General features: G+C 45.9%; 1 protein-coding gene across 1 annotated transcript in view; it reads left to right on the top strand.

Annotated features, from left to right (window-relative positions):
* LOC135911937 (neprilysin-4-like) overlaps positions 1 to 20,101 on the top strand; it is a 186,215-nt gene that overhangs the window by 106,983 nt on the left and 59,131 nt on the right. The window contains exon 9 of the mRNA XM_070525674.1: positions 4,330 to 4,374. Within this exon, the coding sequence (XP_070381775.1) occupies positions 4,330 to 4,374 (45 nt within the window). The remainder of the gene's footprint in view (positions 1 to 4,329; positions 4,375 to 20,101) is intronic.

The raw sequence follows: 20,101 nt of genomic DNA, 5'->3' as shown, positions 1-20,101 counted from the left end.
CGAGAAACATTGGTGTTAAGGCACAGTTCATGAAGATAGAGTTCATTAAGGCACTCTAACCCACAACTTTTGGTCGAAGTCGAAGCCATGAATTTCAGTGTTATCTAAGGCCGAGGTAATTAAGGCACAGGTAATCATGACATGGTTAATTAAGGCACTTTCTGCTGAGTTCTTCATCCGTAGGAGCTGGAATGAACAACGTCCTCGTAGCGCCCGGGGAGCCGCTCTGACAACCCGGAGAAAAACCGTGTGATTCCGCCTTCCACTTCGGCATATCGTCAACTATTTGTGCTCACAATTCTAAAATATCGGCACGGCACTCCAGTAATTTTAGCGAACGCACCAGTCCACGTGCAGTCGTCACTTTGTGGCTGCCGACGCAGCGGATCGCGAAACTCGGGACAGCCGTGGCCACATGCTTCCTCAGCGTTTATGTTCCAATTCATTACACCCTATTTGAAAAGGTGGAGTAGTGCTACGGAAAACCCTAGTGGTGATCCGTGGTGTTTCCTAACACCGAGAGAAGCAGCGCGGCTTTCAGGTCGTGCCACTACCGTGTATTGTAGTGAACTATAATCAGCAAGGAATAAGATTGGGCATGTTGGTAATGGGCAAGAGCAGTTTGAGTCAGTAAGACGTCTGCCGCTTTATCTAAGCAAGACCTTGACTGCCTGGCGTAGACGGCCTGTGGCAGTTTGTCTTCTTTCTCTCTATCAGGTTTTTGCAGCTTTATATATATATATATATATATATATATATATATATATATATATATATATGCGTGTGTGTGTGTGTGTTACAGTGGATTCTGAGCAAACACACACACACACACGCATATATATATATATATATATATATATATATACATGTGCGTGTGTTTGTGTGTGTGTGTTTGTGTGTGTGTGTTTGTGTGTGTGTGTGTGTGTGTGTGTGTGTGTGTGTGTGTGTGTGTGTGTGTGTGTGTGTGTGTGTGTGTGTGTGTGTGTGTGTGTGTGTGCTCAGAATCCACTGTAACATCCTTTAGTTGAAAGTCGGCGCTTCTCCTGTGTCGACCTGCCCGTTGTTCTTACCGCGCTATGTGTTATGTATACGACCTCAAGCATGTATGATGTATTTAACATGGCTTACTAGCTTACATTATACAGCTCGTCTACACCCTGTTTCTCAGACATTACGAAATCAGGGTGTAGACGAGCCGTATGTAAACATACTGAAAGATATCTGTAGCGGCTCCACAGCCACCGTATTCCTCCATAAAGAAAGCAACAAAATCCCAATAAAGAAAGGTGTCAGGCAGGGAGATACGATCTATTCACAGTGTGTTTATAGGAGGCATTCAGAGTCCTGGATTGCGAAGAATTTGTGGTAAAAGTTAATGGAGAATACTTTAGTAACTTGCGATTCGCTGATGATATCGCCTTGCTTAGTAATTCAGGGCACCAGTTGCAATGCATGCTCACTGACCTGGAGAGGCAAAGCAGAAGAGTGGGTCTAAAATTTAATCTGGAGAAAGCTAAAGTAATGTTTAACAGTTTCGGAAGAGAACAGATATTTTCAATAGGTAGCGAGGCACTGAAAGTGGTAAGGGAATATATCTACTCAGGGCAGGTAGTGACCGCGGATCCGGATCATGAGACGGAAATAATCAGAAGAATAAGAATGGGCTGGGAAGCGTTTGGCAGGCATTCTCAGATCATGAAGAGCAGGTTGCGATTATCCCTCAAGACAAAAGTTTATAATAGCTGGGTCTTACCAGTACTCACCTACGGGGCAGGAACCTGGAGGCTTACGAAAAGGGTTCTATTTAAGTGAGGACGATGCAACGAGCTATCGAACGAAGAATGATGGGTGTAGCGTTAAGGGATAAGAAAAGAGCAGATTGGGTGAGGGGACAAACGCGAGTTAATGACATCTTAGTTGAAATCAAGAAAAAGAAATGGGCATGGGCAGGGCATGTAATGAGGAGGGAAGATAACCGATGGTCATTACGGGTTACGGACTGGATTCCAAGGGAAGGGAAGCGTAGCAGGGGGCGGCAAAAAGTTAAGTGGGCGGATGAGATTAAGAAGTTTGCAGGGAGGACATGGCCACAATTTGTACATGACCGGGGCTGTTGGAGAAGTATGGGAGAGGCCTTTGCCCTGCAGTTTGCGTAACCAGGCTGAGGAGGATGATGATAATGACTAGCTTACATTAAAAAATCCTCATGTTTACATAAAACTTCCTAGCCACCAACATACATGCACCCACTCAACTCTAGTATAAGTGAGTAATACGCTATCAGGAATGGAAGCATTTCTGCTTGTGTTAAAAAACACATTATAAACACTTTAAAGTTCGGTTATCTGAAGATAAAGCTTGTTTGGTATGTACAATTTAATGTTAAGCTTCAATATACCGCGTGTCTCGCGTAACTTGAGCCAAAGGTTTAAAAATACACAAACGATTACGATACGTCCTGATGCGAAGTTTGATTGCAGCTGTATACGTCTTTTCATTTAGCGATATATATGCTAGTGTGGACAATTTGTCTCGTGCAGCACAGTGCAGACCGAGGTATGTGGGGCGTCATTGCCTCACTAATCGCGACGCGTAGGCGCGTTTCACAGCAGCCACCGCAGACAGAGTTCCACTCATGCAGCGCTGTGTTTCCATGCAGATGGCGCGCTCTACTGTGGCGGCATCACGTAGCCATCGTCGCCGCTAAGCGCGTCATGCTCGGCACTACGCCTTTCTTCTCACGCTTCCGTCACACTCTCCTCCTCCGCTTTTCTCCTCGCCCTCTCTTCACTGTCGCTGTCTTTCACCCGCGCTCCACCTTCGTTCTTTCATCCTTATGCTGAACTCCTTCGCATAGTTATGCCGACGCTTGCCGCAAGAACGGCCGCCTTAAGCTACACTCGAAACTGTGCAAATGCCACGTAGTTGGACAGATGCAAGGTAATGTTGTTTGCCGTCCCTTGGAGTTGCTGAGATTATTTTTGGCATTCCGCGTGATTACACAATAAGCCTTAACTAAGACACTTCTCAATTATTTTAATTACATGAAAGGTGCCAATAAGAAAATGTAAAGCAACATGAAAACCTCACATTACAGCTTTCTGTTGCTCAATACGTGCTACATAATAGTGTTTTCCAACAATGAAACAAGCCCGCGAATACGGGCGCAGTGCCTAGAGCGGCCAGTTGCGAGGCTACATTTCGAGCATTCGCAGGCTTTTTTCAGAGTTGCAAAAACGCACCTACGTAGCACTTATTGAGTAACAGAAAGCTCTATTGGGAGTTTTTCATGTTGCTGTAAATTTTCTGATGGAAACTTTCACCTCATTATAATATTTCAGATAGTGAATAAATAATTAAGTCTATATAAGTGGCTAGGTGGAACGCGGAAATTATCCTATCTCCAAGCGACGACAAACATCATTACCTTGGTTCTGCCCAGCTATGCTACATTTGCATACTTTTACCGCTTGGATCAAGTTACGTGGGATGCCCTTTAGGGCCCTTGCGCCTTAATACCCCTAACACCATACTCCTCATCAGTGCCATACATGTATAAATGTGCAAACCAACGTATCATTGTATAGATAACCGTAGAATCTTTTCTTTGCTCTAGGCATCAGCAAAAGTTTAAACAAGAAATACGCAAAGCTCCTGACTAACGATTCCTTGGAATTGTTTAAGAACAAATCTTCTTGCTTCGAGAAACAATACAAATCGGTCAACAGAAGACTGCTTCTGGTGAGAACCTCGTGGTATTCTTGATGGATAAACTGCGGCGAAATCGAAGATGTGTATTACTAATTCTAAATAATTCAGTTGCGATAAATATCTGTGCATCTTGCATTAAAAGTAATGCGGCTTTTGGCGATTGACGATAAGGCTTGCCAGAAATTATGGGTCTGTGCTTATGAAATCGCATACGTTTCTTAAAGTATCTACGAAAAATTATTTAAAAGGCGAGCTTGGTGTATAAGAATATAAAAATTAATATATAACAGATGTAATTTAGCAGTAAATTCGCCGTTATTTGTAGTATTCACATTAAAGTTGATAATAGGTTCGGTTTCATTTGAGTGTTACTAAATTAATTGAAATAATAATACCTTAATTAATGCATTTTCCTGCAGCAGATGTCCCCACTTGAAGGTAGCCCTTGCAGTGTACTTGTTCTTGATGTCTCAGGGGACACCATGTAGTATAACGAATAAGACAAGTTGCCTCTTCATAAAAGTTTATTTTTTTGGTTGAAATAAATTTAGATGCATTTTAAAGTGCATCCGTTGTGTGATATCACGAAACTCATAATGTAAAACAAATTTGTTCTAGAAACTTGACGATAATTACAACGAAGGTACGAGTGCTGAAGCAGAAGTAAGTATTTACTATCTATGCCTTTGAAATCATGTTTTATAGAGTTATTGAACACTTTACAAGCCGGTCAATAGAACTATTGCGCAATATGGTAATTACAAGTGCCTACAACAGCAGCTTTCAATTCCGTGGACATAGGAATATCCAGTATTAAATAACCTAATGGCCACAGAAAAGGTGTGCGAAGAAAGAAATAATAAATTCTGATGTTTATCGTCAGCCAATGGCGGACTATTACGGATATTATAAGGTTGAGCATCATTAATTTTTGGCAAGCAATGAATATTTAGTATACAGACAACATGCACAACTGTTTTTACGTGCCGTCAACAGGAGTGTGGTTGCTGCTGCCGTGGCTTAATGCTAAAGAACAGATCTTTTAGCCACTAAACCACCTTTCCGGGAATACCATCTACGCTGCCCCTCCCCCTCCCCTACCACCGCCACCCGTACGACGCTCGGCTCCATATGTTACCGATATACATTCCTTAGTCGAAAAAGAAACCTCAATGCATGTTATGGCATATTTTTATTGTTTCCATTTTCAATTTCCTTAGCTTGCAACACTTTATTTTTTGCGCGCTATAATATGCATGCTATGATTTGGCTGATAGATTGTAGCGTCAACAGTTTCATAAAATATCCTGTATTTCGCATACTATGTTCGTGTGCGCATCCTTTGTCTAAGCATTATTGTTGCAATAGCAATTGCAACACCGAGAGAAGCAGCGTTGCAATCGTTGCAATAGCAACGATTGCAACGCTGCTATTGCAATCGCTGCAATCAATCGCTGCTATTGCTGCTGCAATAGCAATCAATCGCTGCAATCAATCGCTGCTATTGCAAGCAGCGTTGCAATAGCAGCGTTGCTATTGCAATAGCAATTATGTGGACACTCCAGGCGAATGTCTACCAGCGTCGTCGGCGTCGATATCAACGTGATGTTTTGCACAAATGCAAAGTGCGACAATATTGCTGCAGCGTGCCGTATGCCGGTGCCTTGATGCTGCGGAATCTTCTTGCGCTCGCAAAGGAGAAAGGCGGTAAGATTGCGCGCCAACTTCTCACCTGCGCAATGGGAAGGGGTAGGAGGTGATGGGGGTAAGTTTGTGAGCATCTCCCCTTCCAGTGCAGCTATGGAGGCCGCGCGCACCGTATTGGAGGTAATCTTCGCTCAGGTCGAAGGCTAGCCTGTGCACTGACATTTCGCGCGCGTGCTTCGCGTTGAAGTGAGAGGCAGCACCAAGGGGAATTCGCTCGCTGCTGTTGCCGCTTTTCATCACGCCAAAGCTTTGAGAGCGAGTGTTCCTATCCATGGAGTGAGATGTGTTCGTGTTTGCGTGTGTGCGCATGACCACGTGCTTGTTAATATAGTTACTAAGGGAACGTGTACCGCAGTTTATGCAGCTGATAAAAGGAGTAGGCTTACGTCTTATAACTATATAATAATTTGCTATCGCAATGAATGCTTCGACTTTCAGGCAGAAATTCAACTTTTTTCGTTCGTCGAACACTGCTGTGACCTTGAGCGTTTCATTGCTTTTGAAAAACTTGGCTAAGCTGCCTCAACATGTAAAACCCAAGTGATTTATTAATCATTTTGCTTTGATGCGACGGCATCAAATGGCCCATTGAGTGAAAAATTCTGCATCGGTCGTAGCTAAACGGCTGATAAATTTCCATTGGCTGCGACGTCACGTCACGTGCGTGCCTCGACGGAGCTGAGCCAGTGAACTGGAACACCTGGTGCTGCGTTAGTGTGCATAGTGTTCAGCGAGGGGAGTTGGTATCGCCGAGAATGCACGTCACCAGAGCACCTCGACGGAGCAGATACGGAGCCCGCGGGTCGAGACGGGTTGTCGTCGTCGAGGCATCGTGTGACGCTCGTGTGCGGGTGCCGCCGCCTCGTTCCCGAAGACCGGTGCGCAGTCTGTCACTCTCTCTTTCACCCCTCTGGATATAGCTGCTGCTCGCGCCTGCTGGTCTTTGCGCCAGCGCCAACTTCCTCCGTCTGCTACTGCTAATTCCCCACAGGAGGTCGGTGACATGCGGCGTCCTTGATTCCTCCGCAATATCCTCCGAAGGATTCCGATCTACAGCCAAGATGCTATGCTAACGTAGAAAGTGTTCAAAAAGATTACCGCACCAGTTTAATCGCAAAACTCGATAACCTGCCTCGCCGCAAAACTGCAAAACATTGAAGCAAGGTTTGGGTACGGGCTAGTTGGTATTCCATGGTATCAATCGTCACTTATAGCGCATAGATAGACGAGGGTCAGAAAGGACGACGAAGACGAGCGCTTGTCTTCGTCGTACTTTTTGTCCCTCCTCTATGTATGCTCTGTAAGTGACGATTACTACTATGCAAAACATTATTCCCAACGCAAAACTCGAAGGGCCCCTCAGCGGCATTAAAATGGACTATAATGTTGTCGCATTCACAACTCATAAGAGGCACTTAGGCCTCCTCAGAATTATTTCTTTAAAGGCGACACAAGGCGTGTGTTTCTACGAAAGCAGGTGTTGCAAACGCGTTTACTAGTCACCAGCGTTTGGAATCGACCGTTGGCGTAGGGCACGGACTCTCACGACGAGCGGCACTCGCGAGCAAAGGCGCTGAAGAGGAGAACCCACTAAAGAGCACGGGAGAGGATGACCCGCTATATCGTTCCAATCCTTCTCTGCAAATATCCCCGGAAACGAAAGGGAGCCACATGGTGACCTAACAGCCTGTCACTATGAGTAGGCCATAGTAGGTCTTGAGGCGGTCGACGTTGACAATGTCTAGTACACGACGGCGCATGTCCGAAGAAGGGTCAACGGGCTCGATCACGTAGTTGACCGGAGATGGGATTTCAAAGGCGCGGTCGGGGCCTTCATACTTGGGCAGTAGTTTTGCCGAGAGCCTAGGTGCAGTGAAAGGGACCGATAGCCACACAAGCGCTCCGGAGAGGAAAGTGGGCGCAAGTAAAGGCCCGCGCGACATCGCGATACCCTTAGGCATGGCTGGCTGTGGCAGAAATAGGCGCACACTCATATGCATCCGATTTCTACAGAAGGATTGTGTCGATTGTATGCGACGGGTGCCGGCCGTAAAATAAGAAGGGTGAAAAGCTAATGGTGCTCTGAGTGGCGGTATTGCAGGCGTAGGTTGCGAACGGCAGAGTAGCATCCAAATTTGTGTGGTGGGAGGCTACGTGCATTGCGAGCATGTCGCCGAGCGTACGGTTAAAGCGTTCTGTGAGGCCATTGGTCCGCGGATGGCAAGCAGTAGTTGTGTCGTGTACAACGTGGAACTCTTTGAGGATGGCTTCGACAACTTCTGACAAGAAGACACGTCCTCGATAGCTGAACAATCCTTTGGTGGACCATGACGACGTATGAAGCAGCGAAGGCGGAAGGAGGAAACGTCGCGCCATGTAGCCGCTAGGTGAGCGGCAGTTTCGGCGTATTGGGTGATGTGGTCAACAGCCACGATGGCCCAGCGGTTACCAGCAGCACTCAGGGGAAGTGGCCCATACAAACCGGTGTCGACGCACCCGAATGACCGGGTAGGGCAAGGTAACGTTTGCGGACCGGATGGCATGAGGCACGGTGAAGATTTCCGACGCTCACAACTGGGACACCAGCCGCGCCAGTACCGTCGTCGAATGCGCTGTTAATTTTTGTATACTCCCGAATGTGCACACTGTAGGTCAGAGTGGAATGACGTGCATATTTCAGAACACAGACTGCGGGGTATTACTAGCAACCACTGGTGGCCATCGGCGGTGTAATTGCGTTTCCTGGGATGGAGTAGGAGTCGTTTGCTCGGATGCGTCTTCAGGCATAGTTGAGCGTAGGGTGCAGGATCCAAGTTCCGGAGCTGACGTTGTAGGTCGAAGCAATGTGCACCACTTGCAAATGCGTTTATTAGTTACCGGCGTTTAGGACCGACGGTTAGCGTAGGGTACGGACACTAAGCACGAGCGCCATTCAATAGCAAAAGCGCTGAAGGGCACGACCCACTAGAAAGCTCTGGAGAGGACGGCCCACTATATCGTTCCAATCCTTGTCTACAGTATAAATGTCGGGACGATTTAATGTGGAAGTGCAACTGTTAGGCTTTGCATGGGGCTTGAAGCGCAGATGACAGCAGAGATTTTGTGGGAAAGACATTTATAGTCTTTGGCTGCTCTGGGAAAAAAAGGATGAAGCAAACATTACAGCAATGGTACGTTGGCGTGTGACTTGCAGTGCATAACCGGTGCGATTTGCTTAGAGAGCTGACGGGATATAGTAAGGCGCACGTAAAAGCGGTGAGTTAAGAAAAAAGCTTATGAAAGAGAGACAGAGTAGGAGCGCGCTGACGAAGGGACAAAGGTTATGAGGTGTACTAAATTTTCAAGGGTGAAACGCTGATGGGATATGAACAGGAAATCTAAATGAATCTAGAGTCAATATTTTCAAAGGATTCAAGAGTGTGTATGAGACTTATTTTGTGCGGGTTTCAGAAGGGGGAAGAGTAGACTAACTTAGACTTGACTAATGATGTTGTCATGGTCGGTAATGTGGGAAGAAGAGGACTCTGATGGTGGACTTGGCGACGACGAAGAAGAGTTCGCTGCTCTAAGCTTGTTGGCTCAGCTATTAAAAGCCGTTTGTAAATAGACGCATGCTTATTCGTCCCCGCAACATCATTGGTGGACGTGCTGGGTATTCACTCACGCAAGACGGAGCTCTGCAGAGGACGTAACCTGGCCGCCATGTCATCCGAAGGAGAAAGTTCAGCCACGGCGCCGTCCTCGCCAGCAACGGTCACCCTGGCCCAGCCTCGCGACCCTCGCATGTTTTCCTGGATTGGCAACGTTGACGTCGATGACTGGTTGCAGAATTACGAACGGGTCAGCGCACACAACAGTTGGGATAGCAGGCTTATTCTGGCTAATATAATATTCTACCTCAAGCAAACCACACGGTTCTGGTTCGAAGCACACGATGAAGGAATTAAGAGTTGGGACCAGTGCAAACAGAAGCTTGGGGATTTGCTCGGCAAGCCCGTCGGCCGACAACGTGCTGCGAACAAGGACCCTGGGACCCCTCCACAGGCGTCCACTGAATCTTACGTGGCGTATATCCAGGGCGTCCTCGCTCTTTGCCGCAAAGTGGATAACAATATGGCAGAGGCAGACAAGGTCAGCCACGTTTTAAAAGGCATCGCGGACGACACGTTTAGCCTACTTGTTTACAAGAACATAACGGTCAATGAGATCATTAGCGAACGTCACCGCTTTGAAGAAGCGAAGGGTCGCCGCATAGTTCAACAGTTTGTGCGTCTACCAAATACCGCAGCTTCATCGACGTGCGGAGACATTTGTTCACCGCGTGAACCCACCTCCTATGAGAACATATCGTTCGGCGAGAGATCAAGGCAGCGTCTCCTGCCAAGCCAGTGACCCAGTGCCTTGACGATTCCCGGCTCCTTGTATCTCTCATCCAGTCGGTCATTCGCCAAGAACTTGCCAAAGTGGGTCTTCCGTCCATCTGCTTCGCCAGCCGTTTTGAATTTGCTTGATCTGCGGCCTCTGCCCCTGTTCACTGGAGCCAATACAGTCCATATCCGAGCTATCGCAACCCGATCGAATGGCGCACTCATGACAATAGACCCATCTGATTTCACTGTAGACGTGTGGGCCACATCTCTCGCCACTTTCGAGGTTCCTGGCCAGCCCACTCTCGACCAAGCTTTTCCGCCTACCGCCGCTCCCCACTGATTCCTCGACCGCCATCACTCTCCACCAAGGTTGAAGACGCACCAGACAACGCTCGAGCCACCGCGACTAGCCGGTCCCCATCACCACAGAGTCGCCGCTCCCATTCGCCCCAGATGCGTCACCCTCCATCCCCAGCTTACCGTCGCCGCTCTCCGACAGGAAACTAACTGAGGCAGCTCATGGAGGTGACGCTGCTCTAGAACCCTGGCCTGAAATTCATCGCACTCATCTGCACTTCACTGTCACGACAATTCACAGCACTCATCGACACTGGAGCCCAAACTTCCATCATGCGTGCGGAGCTTCGAACGCGCTTGAAGAAAATACTTACTCCTGCTCCGACTCAACTGCTCCAGGTCGCCGACGGTGGAACTCCGGCTGTGCTTGGAATGGGTACTGCTCGTATCAGTGTCGCCGGTTGCCACACGTGCCTTTTGTTTAGTGTGCTCGAACGTTGCCCTCACAATGTGATCCTAGGACTCCACTTTTCGGCCGCCCATTCTGCTCTGATTGACTGTTCAGCCGGTGTTGTACAACTTAACCTAACCCTACCTGTTCCCGTTGACCTTCCTGCTCAAGCTCCAAGTCAGCTTTGCTCCGCGGATGTTATTCGCCTGCCATCTCTAGCAGCAACCTGCATCCCTGTTTTAGCCTGATAAACTTGTACCTGACGGAGACTATGTCCTAACTCCCGCGACTTCAGTCCTGCTTTCTCACGATGTCTCCTACCCACACTTTATTCTTTTTGTTGCGGACAATCACACGTCTTCCCATCCTGAATTTCGGACAGTGCCCACGAGTACTTCCTCTTGCCACATGGTCACCGTCACACGAGTGCCACATTTCCGTTCTGTCTGTTGTGCCGTCTTCGACCAATGTCCATTCTGCTCCTTCTGCATCTTTTCCGACCCACGACCTTACAAAGATGATTGCATCGGACCTCTCAACCCAACAAGCCGCAGAGCTCCGTGGCCTCCACGAGTCATACTCTAACATTTGTTACCTGAACGAGCGCCCTTTGTGTCAAACTGTGGTTGCGAAGCATCGTATAAATACCGGCGATGCAGCACCTGTTAGCAGACGCCCATACCGAGTGTCGCCTTCTGAGCGACAAGTTGTCCAAAGCGAGGTTGACAACATGCTTGCCAAAGGGTTATTGAACACTCTTCCAGCCCGTGGACTTCCCCTGTTGTTCCCGTCAAAAAGAAGGATAACAGCTGGCGATTCTGCGTTGACTATAGTCATCTAAGCACGATCCCCAAGAAATATCTATATCCACTTCCGCGCATTGACGGTGCTTTGGATTGTCTCCACGGTGCCACTTATTTTTCATCTATATACCTTCGCTTTAGATATTGCCAAATTGCCGTGGATGAAACAGACCCTGAAATGACCGCATTCGTCACACCAGATGGCCTATATCGATTCCGGGTAATGCCTTTTGGCTTGTGGCATACCCCGGTGACCTTTGAACGGATGATGGACATGCTCTTGCGTGGTTTCAAATGGTACATCTGTGTGTGTTACTTGGATGACGTCATTGTATTCTCTTCTACTTTTGTGACTCATCTTGAAAGAATTTCGTCTGTTCTTTCTGCTTTTCACACCGCTGGATTGCAGCTCAACTCGTCCAAGTGCCACTTCGGTCACCGCCAAATAACCGTGCTCGGACATCTCGTCGATTCGTCAGGCATTCGCCCCGACCCCGCTAAAGTTCATGCTGTATATAATTTCCCGTGCCAACTTGCGCCAAAGATGTACGCCTCTTTATTGGCCTTCAAATTCAAATTCACATTCAAATTCAAATTCTTTATTTTTCCATGAAAATACAATAAAAGTGTGTCCAGTACTGTTTGGACCCGTAGCCGTAGGCTGGTTATGGGTCCAAGAAATGAAATTACATAATGCAGACACTTCGTCACATAAACAATAAAAACTTGGAAAATTGGAGAGGGGAATATATACATAATACATATGACAAAAATAAGGCATAGCAAGAAACACTTGCTTCAATGCAAAAACATCGTGCACGCTATATATAATAAATGAAATGTAAACAGCAGATAGATGTCTTGTAACTTGTTTAAAGCATGCGCTGAAAGAATTTTTTAGCTGTAAGTGCAAAATTTGGAGCGTATTTTACTTCTTGTGGAAGAGTGTTCCATATCTGAACATCAGTGAATGATAGCCGCCGTTCTCCATAAACGTTGTGCGTGGGAGGTAGATTAAAGTTGCCTAATAATACATTTCTGGTAGTACGCGATGATGTATGAAAGAGGGACATATGGAAGGGGTGGTTGTTTCTTACGATACTGTTTACGACAGTTGCTGTTTTTAGGAGGCGTAGTGAATCGAAGGGTAATATGCGTAGATCGTGGAATAATGGGTTGCTGGGGTGATCCTGCTTAGATTGCGTTATTATTCGTAATGATCGTTTCTGCAATTTTCTGATTGGCTGGAGATAACTATTGTAGGTCCATCCCCATGATTCCAGACAGTATGATAGATGACTGTGGATAAAGGAGAAATATAAGATATGTAATGTGCTTGTGTCAAAAAAGTCACGTGCTTGAAGCAGTTTATAACACCCCGATGCCACCTTCGCCCCAACTGCTAATAAATGGTCTTGCCAATGAAGGTTACTATCAAAGATTACGCCAAGATCTTTAAAACACGGGGTATATTCTAGTACAGAGTTGTCAATACTAATGTTTACAGAGTTGACATTTACTTGTTTTCTGCGGGAGTGAAATATAGTATACTTTGTTTTCTTGACATTTACAGTAAGCTTGTTGGCTGTAAACCATGTAGAGACCTTTGCCAAATCTATGTTTGCTTTGGACTGTATTTCCTCGATGCTATTGCCTGTAATTATTATAGCAGTGTCGTCTGCATACATCAGCATTTCTCCGAATTTTAAGACACGTGGAAGGTCGGAAACGTATATAGAAAAAAGTATGGGTCCCAAAACAGACCTTTGGGGCACGCCTGCATGAATACGTTGTGGTGACGATGAGACATCATTTATGACGACTATCTGATGACGTTCATTGAAGTAGCTAGAAAACAAATCGAAAATCCGTTCCCGAAAACCGTAGTGCTTTAGCTTGTACAAAAGGATGGAATGGTTGACCGTATCAAAAGCCTTCTTTAAATCTAGAAACACTACCGCTACAAGTTTGTTGTCATTTAAAGCACTGTTTATAATGTGGGCTAAAGACTGCACCGCTGATGAGGTTGAATGGTTTGGCCGAAAACCATGTTGCTGTGGGCAAATTATGTTATATTTGTGTATAAAGCTATTGATTAGATTTGCAAGGATTTTCTCGAAAAGTACATTAATGGCGCTGAGCACGGATATTGCTCGGTAACTAGAAGGGCTTGAGCGATCGCCGTCTTTGTATATTGGGACAACTCGGGCTGTTCTTAGTGACGTTGGGTAAGTGGCGGTTGCAAGTGAGTGATTGAAAACGTGGCATAATATGGGACCCAGAACATCAATATTTTCTTTTAACATACGTACTGTAATTTCATCTATACCTGCAGCTTTATTACTATCCATGGTTACTAATGTTGAGTGTATCTCGTTAAGTTCAATGTCATCCATACGAAAGGAGTTTGGGAGTGGGCTCGGTAACAAAGAATTTATATCTGTATTATTCCCATTGGCACCTGAAGAAATTCGAACAGTAGTGAAATATGAATTAGAGCTGTTTACAACATTCTGATCAACCACGTCCGGAAACGTTTGTTTGTGTGGCTTGCCTTCAACGCTATTCACGATTTCCCACAGTTTTTTAGAGTTACCGGAGCTCTGTTCGATTAAACGTGTATAGTATTCTTTTTTTCGTGTACGCATAACTGCCACAGATTTATTGCGTACCTTTTTGTACTGACTCAAGTAATAGCTGTTGTCCTTATGTTGTTTCCATTTATGATACCAAAAGTCCTTCTGCTGCAATACTGCTAAAATCTGCTCCGTCATCCAGGGTGAGACGGGCAACTTATATGATCGAACAGATGTTTAAATACTGCTGCTAGTTTTAACGCAAGTCAGGATGTCGATTAGATTGGAGAATTCTATGTCGACGTCACCGTGGTATATGGTACTAGTGTCGATTAACTGGATATTCGATCTCAGCAAAGCGTAGTCAATCCTCGTACTTACTTTGGCGTGCGTTAATTTAGGTTTTATGACGTCTTTGACTGTTACATAGGTGGGGAGATGGTCTGAGATGGGTTGGTTGCATACCCCGGCATTAATATTGGAGGTTATATTAGTTAAAACATGATCAATGACAGTTGCGGATGTACTTGTTATTCTAGTGGGGTCAGTGATGAGATTTTTAAAATTAAAGGACTCTACAGGTTTTCCCGCTCAGTTTAACCCAAACGCCATTGAAAATAATCCAGGTGCCAGCCAATTTAATCTGAGCGCCAGCATTTTTAATCCCAGTGCCAATAATTTAATCCAGGCGCCACCACATTTAATCCCAGCGCCATCCGAATTAATCTGCGTGCCAACTCATTTAATCCTTGCGCCAGCCATTTTAATCCAAGTGCCACAGATTTTAATCCCAATGCCAGTCAATTTAATCGTGTTGGAAATTGATTGAGAAACGAATAATTCTTGCAGAAGAGCTCGTAACAGGCGTCATGAATGCCCTATATTCATTGATGCGATCACTATATTGGCGTCAGCACTATAGGAGCACAGTTCCCTCGCTACCGGTGTTATCATGGTTTTTTCAGAAACACTTCCGTGTGTTATACCGCTCGCTCATTTCCTCCTTTTCAAGTCGCATTTCCGAGTGACAAGAGACTCACATAAGTGAGGCAGAATCGTGACGGATATTACGCGACTTGGGTTGCGATAATGACATGCAATTTCCTTCACTATCGTCTTGCATATCGATCGACATTGTTCACAAGGGTAAAAACTTGCTCATCATTACTCATGCACTTGGCATAATCACTAAGTGATTCAATATAGCTCACTAATCTTGTATTTTGCATGCACTCTTATGCTTCCGTCATGAATACCAAATGAAATGAAAACGCCGTCTGCTGGGTCTTCTGTTTTTGTTTCACCACCATCGCAGGAGAACGGCATGTGCGATTTCGCCTGTGGTGACGCAGACGATAACTTGTCTGCTTTAGCTTTCCTTGTTCTACTGCTCTATGTCATAGACATTCTACATGTCTATGTCAAAGCAGGCGATATCGTGTCGTAACCTAGCGGACTCAGCAGACGGCGTTCACGGCGCTTTTGTAATAGTGGTGGTCTGACCTTTTGTTATGTGCTCCCAGTGCTACAGCTCTGCTTGATCTTTACCTGAGCTGACCGCCATGGAAGGCGGGACTCCTGAAGACGAACAGGCGAGCGTCGTCCGAAAGCGGGGTCCTCCGTTCAAGGATCAAAATAAGCCACGAAGGAAAAACAACAAGGTGTCTGACGTCGACCGATCAAGAATCGTCGATGCCTCAAGGCGCGGCGGAGATTTGAGACAACTCGCCGAGACGCAGGGCATAAATCTAAAAACTGTAAGGTCGATTGCAGCGACAGACCGTGAAGTGTCTCTGAAAATGGGGGGCTCCATCAGAAAGTTCGGTGCCGTCGTTGTCGCCATCGTAACAAGAGCTGTCGATGAGAACTCAGCGTTGACGCTGAAACAGATAAAGCGAACCGCTGAACAAGAAATACCTGGCCTCACAATCAGCACCAGTTCTGTTGACCGCCTTCTCGACGCACACACCTACTCCATCAAATTAGCAACCCAGAGGCCGGCGGACCGCAACCGCTGCGACGTGAAGAAAAAGCGAAAAGAGTATGCGCAATGGTTACAAACCAATGGACCCCGGGTTTGCCGCTTTGACGTCGACGAAACGAATTACAATATATGGTGCCCAAGAAAATTCGGCCGCGCGAAAAAGGGCATGGCACCACTCCAGACGACGACTTCGATGAAAGGCGCGAACATCAACATCATCGCCTGCATGTCGGCAAACGGTGTGCTGCACTGGCGAATTGTCGAAAGAGTCCATTGGATCGTATTCACTGACTTTCTCGCCGACGTTTCTGCCCAGGTTGACTCTGAGGAGCCAGATACAGAGGCCGTCTTCGTTTTCGACAACGCTCCCGCTCACAATCGCGCAGAACAGGCAAATCTGGACAGCTCGAACCATTCCATCAAGCTCCTGCCGCCATACAGCAATTTTTTAAATCCCATTGAGGAAGTTTTCTCCAAGTTTAAATGTCAAGTTAAACAGTACCTCAGTGAGCGGCGCGACGCAGTGCTGGTGACTCCACAAGGATTCACACAAAAGGAGCACAGGCGCTCGTTGCTTGTAAATGCTGCACAACACGCTATGGCACTTGTTCAACGCGTGTATTGCGCTGCATTTGACAGGCACAACTTTTCTTTTGTTCAGGCTGCGCTTAGAGAGGAGGACATGAAGTTGTTCTCGGTTTGTTTCTATAATCCCATTCAAGAAGTGCCCTGGTATCTTGTGAAATTAAATACCGCATCGAATAAATCACATATTTTCGTTCAAAAGATCTCACCGTATCTTTGTACATCTCGTGTCGAGTGAGATGTCTCATAAAATACATCACGACGCTGTTTCTTCGGTTGTACTTCTCGCAGTCGATCCTCGAGCTTTAGGAAGAAAGAATGCGCACTCAATCCCACGCATCCGAGATTCAGTTATTCGTCAATTTTCCACTTATATTTCATTAACGCGAGGCAACCATCAAAGTGTAAGGCTATACAAGGATATTTTCTTTCGAGGTCGATAGCATGACAAGGTTGCTGGCAATATAAGAACAACCGTTCCATAATGACCAATTCATTTGTAAAAAAAAAGGTGCGACTCAATTCGCATATTTCGCCTTTTAAAATTTTTTTTATATTATTGCAGTACTTAATGAAGAGCGCGTGCTAAATAGTCTTCATGGTGACATCATGTGAGTCACCATCATAACACGGTTTGCGCGAGTCAATGCGTCTCTTCTCTAACACGATATCTTGAGCGAGTTCCTCGGAACAGCGAATTGTAAGTCACTAGTGATCACGTCATGTTAAAGAGCGATGGTAAGCAGTTACCTGCCCTTTGAAAACCATTTCTTTTGATATACCTGCCGGCAGGTAAAGGGAGTTGACGCTCACGTGCGAATGTAGTGACGTGACGTGAGTCACTAGTGATCCCCTCATTCTATTTTGTGATAATGAGCAGGTTGTTTCTCTCTAAAAGCCATTTCGTTTGATATGCATGTCGGCAGGTTAGGAGAGTGCATGCTTGGGTGAGAGCCATGGTGACGTCACGTGAGTCACTAGTGATCATGTCACTTGAGTCATTGATAGGGAGCATGTTTTTGAGCTTTGAAAGCGATTTCCTTTGATATATTAGTAGGCAGGTTAGGAGAGGTGCGACAGCGGTGGCGTCGAGCGAGTCACAAGTGAGCTAATCATGTCACTCAAGGATAAGCTGTTTCATTTGGTATGCATGACGGAAGCATAAGAGTGCGTGCAAAATACAAGATTAGTGAGCTATATTGAATCACTTAGTGATTATGCCAAGTGCATGAGTAATGATGAACAAGTTTTTACCCTTGTGAACAACGTCGATGAATATGCAAGACGATAGTGAAGGAAATTGCATGTCATTATCGCAACCCAAGTCGCGTAATATCCGTCACGATTCTGCCTCACTTATGTGAGTCTCTTGTCACTCGGAAATGCGAATTGAAAAGGAGGAAATGAGCGAGCAGTACAACACACGGAAGTGTTTCTGAACAAACCATGATAACACCGGTAGCGTGGAAACTGTGCTCCTAAGTGCTGACGCCAATATAGTGATCACAACAATGAATATAGGGCATTCATGACGCCTGTTACGAGCTCTTCTGCAAGAATTATTCGTTTCTCAATCAATTTCCAACACGATTAAATTGACTAGCATTGGGATTAAAATCTGTGGCACTTGGATTAAAATGGCTGGCGCTAGGATTAAATGAGTTGACACGCAGATTAATTCGGATGACGCTGGGATTAAATGTGGTGGCGCCTGGATTAAATTATTGGCACTGGGGGTAAAAATGCTGGCGCTCAGATTAAATTGGCTGGCACCTGGATTATTTTCAATGGCGTTTGGATTAAACTGAGCGGGAAAACCTGTAGTAGATACGTGTAGTCACTATGGTTTGTATGACTGGTCTCTATGTTAACGTCACCACTAATTATAACCGGACCTTTGTGTCGTGACACTAGTGTAAAAAATATATATTCAAGTTTTTGAAGAAATAAAGCTACAGGTGAATTGGGTAGGGGATATACGACACCTATGATAACAGAGTTGTCCAGTCTGATAAATAAGGCTTCGATATCAGATGTGCTGCAGGAGACATTGGGCAATGCTGAGTAGGTGCGACTGTTATGAACAAAAAGGGCTACACCACCACCGCGCGAAAGTGAATCACGTGGATGAGAAATTGTGAGGTAATCAGGAATAACAACATCTTCACCTTTTTTGAGCCAAGTTTCAGATATTGCAATGACATCATAGTGTTTTTGGTACTGAAGAAGATAAGCAAGAAGCAAGTTCAAGTTCCTTCTTAAACTGCGTATATTGCTGTGGAATATGTGCAAGCTATTATTGTCCATCTTCGTGAACGCCATGTCTCTGCCAAGAGGTAGCTGCGGCTAGGAGTCAGTTACTAGACAATTTTTGAAAGACCATCTTCACATGTCACATGGACGACTTTCGAATTGCCAGCTATCCTCGCCAGGATTTTACCATTTGAAACCCAGGCAAACTTCCAGCGTTTTTCTTTCTTCAAATGGATGGTCTTGCCTAGCAAGATTTTGTTTTCAGGGCAGAGGTGGTCATTAACAAAGATTGGGTCGTTATCCTCAAAGCCAATCATCTTTGTGTTCAATCGGTTTTTCTTGGCTGCTTTAAAGAATTTGTCCCGCGCACACCTTGAGTTGAACTTCACGATTATGTTTGGAAGCCCTGATCCTTTAACCGGAACTCTATGCGCGATATCTATGTCGCTAGCAGAGAGATCCAATTTCAGGCACTTGGCCACCTTCTGGACTGTGCCATTTAAGTTCTCGTTCTCTGTCTCTGGCACTCCTTTTAGTTCAATGTTGTTGCGCCTACTATATTGCTTCAATTCAAGAAGATCCTTTTTTAAGTCCCCCAGGCTTTTCCTTAGCCTCTGACATTCTCCTTCATTGTCTTCACTCCGCTTCGTCACCGCAGTGAGCTCCTGGCGTTAATTCCGGATTTCGCTTTTGAACTCATCGAAGCTCTCACTGTTAAACTCAACGGATTGTTTCATGGTCATTACGTCAGTCCTAAGTTCGGCTACGGCCTCGATAAACTTCGCATTCAGTTCAATGAACAGCTTTGCTAGTTCCTTAATGGAATTTGGTGCCTTTTCAGACATGGATCTGGCAAAATCCTTCAACACATCCATAGTCTGCAGAACCTCGGAATCCGGCTCGAATAACGAAAAAAAGATCCAAAGAAGTAACAAATGGCAAAAATTTCAAACCACGTTCAGAGCAGGCCGGCAGCTACGCCAATAGTTATTGCATAACAAGGTGTCTGAAAGGCCCACCTGCGATGCGTAAGAGCGTCGGGTTAGCGGTCGTTGCAGAACGGCTACCAGCCTGCTCTGAAGTGGGTTCCGCAGGTTTGTGGAAAATTTCGCCCATGCTGCCCGTCCCCTGACTGACCTCCTAAAGAAAGACGTTCCTTTCTGTTGGGGCTCTGAAAAAGTGTCTGCTTTCTCGCAGCTCCACTCCGACACTCCACTCCAACGCCTCCACTCCGACAGAAATCCGCACTCACACCAGTGGCTACGGCATCGGCGCAGTTTTAGGTCAACGCCAATGTGGGCGCACCCGCGTTATCGCCAACGCCAGCCGCCTGCTCTCTCCCGCCGGGCGCAATTACTCGCATT

The sequence above is a fragment of the Dermacentor albipictus genome, chromosome 9 (genome assembly GCF_038994185.2).
Source record: "Dermacentor albipictus isolate Rhodes 1998 colony chromosome 9, USDA_Dalb.pri_finalv2, whole genome shotgun sequence".
NCBI lineage: Eukaryota > Metazoa > Arthropoda > Arachnida > Ixodida > Ixodidae > Dermacentor > Dermacentor albipictus.
Note: the sequence above shows the minus strand (reverse complement) of the source record. Positions and strands in the feature narration are given on the sequence as shown.